General features: G+C 36.8%; 1 protein-coding gene across 1 annotated transcript in view; it reads right to left on the reverse strand.

The window, feature by feature from the left end:
• The window catches only part of ARHGAP6 (Rho GTPase activating protein 6), a gene marked incomplete at its 5' end in the record, with an annotated part of 309,381 nt that overhangs the window by 1,743 nt on the left and 295,616 nt on the right, over window positions 1–12,022 (reverse strand). The window contains 3 exons of the mRNA XM_084285501.1: window positions 335–415; window positions 2,673–2,935; window positions 9,217–9,314. Coding sequence (XP_084141627.1) covers window positions 335–415; window positions 2,673–2,935; window positions 9,217–9,314 — 442 coding nt within the window. The remainder of the gene's footprint in view (window positions 1–334; window positions 416–2,672; window positions 2,936–9,216; window positions 9,315–12,022) is intronic.

Below are 12,022 nucleotides of genomic sequence, written 5' to 3' on the forward strand. Positions count from 1 at the left end.
ATGCCACTACTGCAGCTACTTTCAAGTCTCCACCAGGTGTCCAGCTTCTAGTGAGTTTTAGAACTACATAAAACTGTTTTCTGAAGTAATTTGAAGATGACTCTTTAAATTATCTTCTAGCAGCTTGAAATACTTTCACATTTGTAAAATCATTGTGCTTCTCTGTATTTTATTGAACAACCCTTTAAAAGTCCAAGATCTGGTAAGTGGCTTATGTACAAATTTAACTCTCAGCAACATGAGTTCTCCTATTTGTTTCACTGTGATTTCTCAAAACATGGAACGTTTATGCTTTTGTTAGCTTTGTGTTTAAAACTTCTGAGAAATTTCTGACCTGTAATTCCTGTATCTTTGCAGCCACTTTTCAGTGTTGAGTGCCAGGTGCCCCAGATATCAAAATGATCTTCTGAAACATCTGAATAGGAAGAAGAGCAGGAAGAAGATGGTGAATCAGTACTTTTAAAACCATTATTTAAAAACACATAAATAGAATATTAAGTTGAATTGACATAAAATTTTATGTAAAATATCAGAGTTGATAACATATGCAACTGGCTTACTAATACAAACAGAACAAATGTATGTCTGCAATTACTTGCTGTTTCAGGCTCAGATCGTGTAATGAATTTAGTGCACTGTCTATGGATAGGACATCTGAGCTTGCTGAGAGAGTGAAATTTCCATTGTCTTCTGCCTTAATGAAGTTGTAGAATCACAGAATGGTTTGGGTTGGAAGGGACCTTAAAGATCACCTAATTTGACCCCCCCCGCCATGAGCAGGGACACCTCCCAGTAGATCAGGTTGCCCAGGGCCTCATTCAACCTGACCTTGAACACCTCCAGGGATGGGTCATCCACAGCTTCTCCGGGCAACTAACCTGTTCTGGTGCCTCACCACTCTCTGAGTAAACAATTTTTTCTTAATATCTAATCTAAAACTATCCTCTTTTAGTTTTAAGCCATTACTCCTTGTCCTATCTGTACACTCTGTGACAAAGAGTTCCTCCTCAGCTTTCCTGTAGCCACCTTTAGGTACTGGAAGGCTGCTATAAGGTCTCCCTGGAGCCTTCTCTTCTCCAGGCTGAACAGCCCAATTCCCTCAGCCTGTCTTCATAGGAGAGGTGCCCCAGCCCTCTGATCATTCTCATGGACCTCCTATGGACTCATTCTAATATATCCATGTCCTTCCTGTGTTGGGGGACCCAGAGCTGAATGCAGCACTTCAGATGGGGTTTCAAAAGAGTAGAGTAGAGGGGGAGAACCGCCTCCCTCGACCTGCTGGCCATGCTTCTTTTGATGTAGCCCAGGATATGGTTGGCTTTCTGGGCTGCAAAAGTGCATTGCTGGTTCGTGTTTAGTTTCTCATCAAACAACAGCCCCAAGTCCTCCTCCTCAGGGCTGTTCTCAGTGCATTCTCTGCCCAGTCTGTATTTGTGTGAATGGGAAATTTGTACAAAACAGGAAGGTTTGGTCAAGAAAAGTTAGTTCATGTACTTTTTTAAGGAAAAGAATGCTCCCTCAAACAGCCCCACCAGCCACTGTAAGGCATGCTCTAGCAACCTGCATCTTGGGTCTTACAAGAAAGTGCTGTCACATAACAGAGATTTAATCAAATGCACATGTCACTTGTGCTGGATTCTAACCATTTTGTGCCATTTTTGGATTTCATCTGGCAGAAAAGAAATTTCCTAATTCATCATGGTCAACTTTGTGATGCATATTACAGTCCAAAAGATGGTTAATACGATAAAGCTTCATGTAATTTCCTGTTGATAACTAACTAGAAACCTAACCACATTTTGAAGCCTATTCAGAGATTTAGATGCTGAATACATCTAAATAATACCCAGTGGCATTTATAAAGTATACAATTGAGATAATAGTCTAAATCCCATTAATTCCAAAAGGGAATTTAATGACCTAACCACTGCTTCTGAAACCAAATGTTTTTTAAAATGCCACCAAACAGTTATCTGTACCACTAAGCACTGAAATTCCTTAAAGTTTGGCTTATTACACATGTATTTCATGAAAGTAGTTATTAATATTGTTTTACATTTTAAAATGAAAATCATCTGAGAGTGCAGGTGAGCCATCAGCTTTAACAACAGTTCTTTACAGAAGAAATCATTCAGGTGTGCACTCCCTAGACATGTATGGAAATTATGGATCCCTGCTCTAGTATTGCTAGATGTGTTATTGGTAACAGATGTAAAGCTGTGCAGCTCAGCTATGTTCTACGATGCAATGGAGCTGAGGTCATTCTTTTCAATTGGAGAAAATTTACAGCATGATGTCTTAAACTCAGATTTTTCCAAAGTCTAGAGCATAAGCTTGTAGGTATTACAGTCCTGCCAAGCAGCACTAGAAAAAAAGTCTTTACAAGGCTGAAGAGCAGGACATACAGAGTTCTGCTTTACTAAACAAAAGCTCCAAGTTTTGACAAATGCCACACTAGGAGCATCCCTAGCAGCTGTATAAGCTAAAGAGGAGGACTGAGCAAACACTTAAAGCTCAACAGGAAAAAAAAATAAAAAAAAATCATTTCTTGTGAGATTGTTACACTACAATAACCTCAAGTCTTGATAGCTGACAATATAGAGCAGACGCTTTACAGATACTTCAGAAGCCTATGTTGGTCACTTAGAAAGTGGAACAGGAGCAGGATATACCTTTTCCAGCCTGTGATGCAGAAGAATTCTCCTTTGTCTTAGGCTGCAAATGACCAACCAGGGTGTACTGTTCAGGCACCCTGTACAGCTTATCTGGACTGCGGGCAACTTCTTCTTGCGTTGCCATCAGTGAGCGTTCAGAAAGTACTGGGGAGTTGTTGTCATACGGGGAGACATCTCCGCTCGAAGCTTTGTTGGAGTCTGTGGAAGAGTGTCTTTCTCCTGTGGAGTAGGAACCTTCTGACCGCAGCATCTCAGGACTTCTGGGAAATATTGTTAAACAAACTACTGTTAATGAAAAATGCTTTATTTTCACAGCTACAGGTGCAGTTTGACATCATACAGATAAAATTAAATGCAAAAGTATGATCACAGGTGCTGAAATGAAAACACTTCAGAAGCAGCATAGAGGTGAATTTTCCATGAGTAAAACTTCTGCCATGAAGTGGCCAGCAGAGGCCACTAAAAATCAAAAGATGTTGCTATCATGAAAAAAACAACGAAAACCACACAATCATACACTTCACCACAGGAAATTAAACAGTGAATCAATTCCTTATGTTACCTTGACAATTCTGCTTGTTGCAACAATAAATCTGAGGGCATGATGGGGAAGATTAGTTTGATGATAAGCAGGATGCTAAAATCACTTCTTCCATTCTAAAGTAATACACAGCCACTGAAATTAAATACTTAGCTCATCTCTAACACTGTGAGAAGGATCCTCCTCTAGAGGCACCAGAAGGTAAATATTCTACAAAGTACTACCAGATATATCTATCGTATTTCTGATGGAGGCAGCAAACAATTGGCTCTGGCAATAACTTCTAGAACTTCTTTCACCATTTCAGCATAGACTGCATTTAATTTCAACCAAAAAAAGAAAAAAAGAAAAAAGAAAAAAGTACACGAAACACCCACCAAAACGTACATCCCAGGCTCCGAAAGAAACCCCTCTTTTTTGAAAGTGTGTTGGGGACACTGAGGGAGATTTCTTGAACTGTTACTGTTTATTATGTAGACAGGAGGCAATCTGTAAGCTATGGAACCTCCCAAAGCATATGTAGAAATACTCTGTAAACAAACATACTTTTTTTTCTTTTTTTTTTTTTTTTCCCCTGTTGTATGCCCATAATTTATATTTTTATTATTCCTTTTTTTTTTCATTTCTCTGAACCTTGATCTTTGTTTCTTAGATGCTTATCTTATGCTTGCTGTTCTCTTGAACAAAACACTTTTTATCAGTGACCTCACATTAATATCTGGTCTGATTGCATGTGTTAATACAGAGGGTCTTTCTTGTATACTGAAAACGGCCAGCCCTTCTCAGAGTCAAATCCAAAGACAGCTTGAACTCAGTGAGCAGCCAAAGCACATTATTTGTTATGGAACAATAACCCTCTTTCCAGACAAATGAAGTAAAACTGAGGAAGGAAAATAAAGAAAACACACAGTGGTAAGACAGGCTAGCCACAGCAGACTAAAGATTAATACACAGATACTGACAAAACTTAATACCACTTTGAAGCAGTGGGTTTTTTTTCCCCTTATTGACTTACAAGTGCTGTGTCCCAAAACATAAAATATATACACTCAACATCATGATTATTCTGTTCTATTTTTCAATATATTTTTTTTTCCCCTTCAGTGTAAAAGGAACCATAAAACATTAGGATTGAATTAATAATGTTGTCTCCTAGTTATCTCCCAGCAAGAAAACCACCACTGAACTGATCCTGAACCGTAACTGGGGCCAACTCACAAAACCAGAGTTGCCATTTAGCTAAGCAGCACTGTCCCAGGCACTGTCCCCTGGGAACAGCATGGCTGGCATGGTAATGTTGGAGAGTCATTAAAACTAATTGTAAATCATGCCTCAGTTATGTAACTTCCCATCTCAGCTTCCCAGATGAAGACGAGCACAGGGTGAATTAATCTACAGTCACAAACTGAAGCCACAGTATTTAAACTGGATTTTAAATTTGTAAAATGTTATAACAAACTAAAACACTTCTTTCTTTCTTTCTTTCTTTCTTTTTCCCTTTTCCTTAAGTTCTTAAAAAACAAAACAAAACAAAACCACACAACCAAAACCAACAAAACCAACACAACAACAAAACACTTAAGCAGTGAGTGTGAGGTAAAATGACATGCATTTAAGCAATGTCTCAAGGAATTTTAAGAGAGTCAGAAAGATCTGAGAGGAAAGGGGAAAACTGTTGGTATCTGCAGATTTCCTGTGACCAAAAGTCTTTCTTTCCAGCTTTCTAGACTGAGTGTGATCTAAACCTCATCCTATTACCATACAGATTTGCTTAACACTTACACTGGCACCAGTGAGGCTTATCTCATGTAAATCTTTACAGGACCAGAACCTAACTATGTTGCACAGGGCAAAGGAGGTATTGGACCATTTAGCCATGGCAAGGTAACACAAGGAAGGAGGGGAAAGAAATGCAAATGAAAGAATGTGGGAACAAAAACTTGATCTTTGTGAAACACTGATTAAATGTCTTACCTTGAATGATCTCTTATAGTCTAGCTTGTCTCAAGACAGAGCTCCTGATAAAAATTTACTTAAATGGAAACTGTCAAGTTTTTGGAAACGTCCGAACATTCAAGTTTCTAACCTCATTTACTATTTCTGATAGTAAACCCATGCAATTATTTACATCTAATATAATTTTCAAATTTCTTTAGAAAAAAAGTCTTAAAGAAAATTCCTGTAGACTCTGCTAATCTTACTCCAAGAAACCATCAAAATGGATTAAATACTATACAGCTGGAAATTGATCTCATATATTTGCTTTACATACATAACCTTAAGATGATATTTAGGAACAAAAGTCTTTGGCTTGCAGCTTTCCTAATAAAACATAAATCTCCATATGTTCCTTAAAACAAAAATTTTGCATCTGATTTGTTTACAGTTTCAGTTAATTATCAAAGAGATATTAATTAGTCTTCTCCTAGATAATTGTGAGACTGTCTACCTATATGTTGGGGAAAAAATAAATATAGAGGCAAATGTAAATACTGCTTAGGATACATACCTATATGCAGCCTATGAATAAGGGCAGATTATGAGTCCCATTAAGAATAATAGAAAATTGTGTGTTACTAAAGGTGAGAAATGGGAAGGCAAGTGAAATATTTTCTACAGGTTTTGAACTACATTATGGAAAAGATTTAATAAGTGGTTAAGTGCATGCATCTGACTAAAAGGTTTGAAAGCTGCAGAAAGAACTTACACAGCACTGGTTCAAAACTACTATTTCAGATTCCAAAACAAAAATTGACTATGCTGTTAAGGAGTTTTTAACTGGCATCCTTCTGAATTTGTCATCCACCAGAGTCTACAAGCATGGGTGACTTGCAAAAATGTTAATAACAATAATTACTTCTACTGAGGACATTCCTACTTTTCCATTGGCATCAAGGCCATCAAAACCAGAAATCCCATTTTAGTTTTGGCAGAAATACTTCTCTGCTACAACTTAAAGTTTCTGAGACGAAAAACAATTATTTCTTATAAGAGGCAAATCATACACAGTTTGATGGCTTGGCAGCATGAAGTAGCAATTTCCATATATATTGGAAGTGCCACCAACAAAACAGATTATTGCAGGATTATGATGTGGTTGCTACTGTAACAGGATAGAGTACTCAATGATTCAGGAAGCCTCTGTGTTTAAACATACTGGAAAATTAAAAACTATTATAGAAACTAGTATGGAAATTAAAAAATAATAATAATAATATGAAAATTAAAAACTACTGTATGGCCTCATCTTGGGTGCCACAAGTTTGGGTGAGCAACCCAAACCTATCGTTTCTATAAAAAGCACTCGAAAATTGCACAAATTTAAAACACATTTACTCTAAAATTACTCTGTATCACTCTGTACCTAAAATAACTTTAAAACACATTTATTCTATCTATTAACCATGATAAGCAATAAATAGTCATAAGAAACATTTTATTTTTGTGTTAGTTTAAAGATGCTTCATCTTACAGCTGGAAACTTCAAATTCCATTGTCATCAAGCCAACATACAAAAACGTTGGGAAAGTCATCCACAAAAGCAGACTTCATAATTGCAGCCACTGGTAATTAGTGCTTTACCATGACCAACTTCCATAAACTCCCTGACACATCAATTCATGATGCTCAACTCTTAAGAGAACTGAAATATGAGGAACAACTGATTTGTCCTCCTTTGAGGAGGAAAAGAGATTGTTTTCTATTAGATTAGAACCAAGAAAGCATTTGCAGTAACATCAAAAGCAGAGATGCAAGGGCATTTGCAGAAGCAGGACCTTCAGTGCAAGAAATATAACATTAAAGTCTTGAAATTGATTCCACACACTGTGTTATGCAGCCAACCAGCTTTTATGATGAAGATTCTCTCAAGAATATCTAAAGTTTTCTGTTCCATGGGTCCAAATTTGGAATGTGCTCTTGAGTATATAGTCAAGGAAATTCCAGGAGTTGTACGGACATATTTTGGAAGCTCATTGTTATGAAATCAAGACAAATATCTCCTTGTTTTCTGCTTTCTCACACTTCTTACAGAAAAAATAACTAGCAAATATGTATCCTCAAAACTGATATTACGTCCTGAAAAAGATTAATCTCTTAAGAGCATCACACTTCAAGCGATAACACTAAGCAACATTCACTCTAATAGCCTGGAATATCTTAACCAAGAAGTTGCAATCACAGTGAAAACATATTTCATTAACATTAAGAATAAATCGCTTACATGATACCAGAGTAGAAGACAAATGAGAGATAGCAAGCTTTTCCTATCTCATGCCTCATCTGCCAATTACTGAAAACACAATAAATTGGTACTAGTGTAGCCATAATGCTCCTATTTGGTTTAGTAACCTTTTCTTACAAAACCCTTTTGTCAGTTGTGACCAGCTTTGCACAAAAGATCTATTTTCTCCTGTAGGTGTGCACATGGACTGAAAAGTAAGGAAGCTAATGGAAAGGTCAATTAACTTAAAGGAAACTGGATCTAACAATAACCTGTTTTATCCACAATGATTTGTGATGTAAATTTATGCTCAATTAGCTTGTGAATCCACGTGAGATACAATTTTATGTCTTTCTATTACAGACAGTGAAATCCATCATTAATTTTTTTATAGGCTTGTGTCACAAATATGATCATTTCAAACTAAGAGCTTAAAGAAAAGTCTCTAGAGAGTACCATATTATTACCATATGTGACATGATTTTCAGTGCCTCTCCTAACTGTTGCCTTAGACCATGGCAAGTGTGAAACAAGTGTAAAAGACAATTAATAACTAATTATCTGGCATTTCTTGTGAATCAAATATATACATGGTTAGTTGATGTCAGTCAGACAAACTAACTGAAATTATTTCTTAACTGTAGTACACTAAGGAAACACACACAGACAATTATCACAGATCAGATGATATGTGATAATTTGCTACTGCATGTTATGTATTCATGTGGCTAAACTAACATCCTTCACAACACAATATATTCTGCATGTTATAAAGAAGCCTTTTTCCCTCATGTATTAATTGTACTATTTCTTTCAATACATTCTCCTTCAAAGCTAAGCACACTATTACCTCCAACAGTACAATGTTCAGAGGGAGAGAAAAAAAAATCATAGCTGACTGTACAAATTCAATTTTAACTATATTCTGAATGCACTAGGCACTTTCCACACACACACACACACACAGGAAGACAAAGTTCAATCTGTCCCAGAGAGCTTAGAGTCTAGGAAACCTCTTAAAAGTTACTTAAAACAAGCTGGTCAAATTTTGTAATTTTAGGGTCTGGCATATTGGGATTCACTAGAATAAAGGCAATGAATGTGTGTCCCTTGAGAAAGCCAGGAGTCCTGTTAATCCAAATGTACAAAGTCACAGCATTAAGGCACACGGGTGTAGGCATACATAAACCATACACAAAGTTAGAAGATGTTATGTAACATAACTGCAACATAATCATAGTGACTGGTATGATTTTTTTCTCTTCATGTTTCACAAAGCATACAATTAAATCATACTCAAAGAGTTTCCATACATCCACTGCTGCAGCAGTTGACTTGTTTACAATGCCCTACCTAGGTCACAAGTGTATACAATAGGAAAAGAACAACAAACTGACCAAACGGCTAGCCGTGACCGTGTTAAGGCACTCTAGGGTGTGTTTCAAGGATACCATAATACAAGCCTCCTGTTACTGAAGACTACAACAAACCCAAGACATGAACCAGCTGATTACTAGTATACATCCTGTCAGTTAATAGTGTCAGTTAATAGTTAAAAATGCAATCTTTGCTTTGAATCGCGAAACAAGGTTTGTCTTTAGAAAACATTGTACAAGAGTCATAATTTCTTTGGCAGAGTCTGTTTAATGGGGAAGATATTTCTACTCCACTGTAGACAGTGCATAAAAGCTGTGGAAAACTACAACCTTTTGAATGCTTCCAGTGGGAGATAGAAATTCCCAGCAGAAACAGGGATGATGAAAAAACAGATTACTCACGATGACTGGGAAGCTTTCCTCCTCAACAAATAGTCCACAACATCTGGGTCAGTCTCTAATAGGCTAATAAGAACTTCATTTTGTAGGTCAGGGGAAACCTATGAAGACAACAAAAATACTTAATTGGAGATTAATAACTTTTAAATACATTAATTTTTGTACTATGCTGAAACTAAAAGATCAAGTACAGTTACATTTACAGAGAGTATATTAAAATAAATATTCAGACACTTCCACTTAAATGAGAAGTTTCATGTAACAGATGCAGTAGGACTGAAGATCGCTTTGTACGAAGTCAAATGCTGATTACTGTTGAAAATCCTACTAGTACCCAGTTGGGTATTACATCTGATAACAAGAGTGCAATTACTTATGTATTGTAATCTCAAAAACCCCAATTCAAGGTCCTTATCTTCTAACTCCATTCAAAAATCTAGGGATATTCATACATTTAAATTCCAAGCAACTGTACTTCTCTTGTTCTAGAAACAACATGAGATGTAATTACAGAGGAAGGAGAATGTTTCTTCATATATTCCATGGTATTTGCCTTATCTATGCCCCTGTAATATGGAAATTTCACGGTGACTGCTCTGTCTCTGAAGTTCTTCCATTGTTTTATTTCAGAGACAGCTGCTTAAGGTCAACATTTTTCTAAATTAAGTCTTAAAAACATGTAATGTTCAGATATCTGTATGGCCAAATCCTGGGATCGAGACACATTTAAAATCTGCTTAGGGCCTATTGGAACTTGAGCAGTTCATGCATTTTCATTCCACTGATAGATCTTTAGTGGTACTTATGTCACAGGAAAATGAGAGCGTCTATCCCTCTTATACCATACTACTACAGTTATACGTAGAAACTATCATAGCTATTCTGTACTTGGGAAATACAGTATGGATAGTTATAATGAATCTGCCTGTCTGATGTAAAATTGCTTAAATTACAAAGTTTATCTGTTCACTACTCAGGTTAACAAGTAGGTCCTGTTGGATCTCCAGCCACTCTGGACTTTGGATAATAGCAAGACTCAGCCAGAAGCTGTGCCATCTTCCTCTGGAGTTTGGCTTTCTTATTTGCAAACTCCCTCTAGTGCACTTTATATGAAGACAAACCTTCAAAACATTTGAAACCTTCAGCTGTTGAAGGATATAACATCTCCTGGGGAGGTGGCACTCCAAAATCTTCCCAAGTAAACTTTGTACTTCCAGTTGCATTTTATAATGCAATCAATCTTTGAGAGAATTTGTCCACATCACAGTCGAACATTTAGCTCACCCATCACAACACTCAAATGGATGAAACCATCTGAGAAACCTGAGCGAACAGCTCAGGTTCACTCATGACGGATGGAACTGGAGGTAAGACAATCTCAGCAAGGGGTCATCACTTGTGCAATCTGCTTCTGGATGCAATTTGTCAGAGCCTTTATCTTTTGACCTTCAGGTCACACCGCATGGGCCATTTATTATCCCCGACATTTACTGGAAAATAGGAATAGAATTAGTAATAGATTCCCCGGGGGAATGCCTTGGTTTGGGAGGTATTTAGGGAATTACATTACAAAGAAGGCAAATTACTTTAAAAAAAATAATAATTTGAAAATAAATGAAGATATGCATCCTTTACGTCAAATTGATCCAAAACATCTATGAAAAATTTGTGTGACTATGACTATTTCTTTAAAAAAAAGATATGTTTGACCTCTAAGATAGAGAAATTTCTTACTGATGGCCATTGGTATTATTGTCTTTAAATACATTATGTTCTTTTTATAGGAACACATTTTTGGAAACCTGGTGCCCTGTGACTTGTCTGTTCAGATAGCATTTCCATACAGTAGATTTCACTCCAGATAAAATCTGGGGGCGAAGTTACTATTCACCTTAGTATCAAGTTGCTATACATGTAATAATTTACTGACTTTGTCAGAAAAAATAGAAATATATTTTCCATGACTTACAAGCAGTCTTTCATTTCATAAAAATAAAACTGAAAAAAGTTCCAACACACTGAAAGAATGTACAAAATCCAAACTTAACACTTAATCAAGTTATAGGACTTTTATCTGTGTGAATGGGGGCACACCAATCTATGATCCTTTAACTGGATTTGTACCGATGGTCTCCTTTGCTAGTTGTTTGGTTTTGGGTTTCCTCCTGTGAAGCAACTTAAATCAATTTGGTTAACTGACTTGCAAGTGTAGAAATGATATGCATGTAAGTGTTAATTTAAATTTGTAGAGAATTACTAAATAGGTATCTTCAGAAGATGTTACAGAGCTGAAATAATTTTTATTGAAATAACTGCTTAACTGGCAATTATGTCTGAGTAGATGGATGAGAACCTGAAATTCATGGACAAGGGTAAGTACACATGGGAAAACAAGGCTCTGCTGAAATAACAGTTTTTGCACCTGCTGATCACATACCTGGACTGATCAGTGGGCTTGGGCGCTCTCAGATGTCCTGTACAATCAGAGATATTCTGAGATTCTAAGGTTGGGTATCACAGCTACTGAGGCACAGAAGGGTGAAGGAACCTTTGTAGTCTTTGCTTTGTGCCATGCCATCCCTGTCTACTGAGTTGGCACAGAGAGGCTATATGACTGCCTCCTCAGTGGGGAGGCCATAGTAGCCTCTAACAATAAAAACAATAAATTTCAGACACTATGTTAGACACTTTTCTTTGCAGCAGAGATGGATTTGGGTACTGGATGATATAAATGCATGACTGAGCTGCTAAATGCATAAATTCATCCTTCATGCCCAGCTAAAGCCAATGAGGCAAAGTGTGGTCGTGT

Source organism: Netta rufina (genome assembly GCF_964035555.1).
Source record: "Netta rufina genome assembly, chromosome: 1".
NCBI lineage: Eukaryota > Metazoa > Chordata > Aves > Anseriformes > Anatidae > Netta > Netta rufina.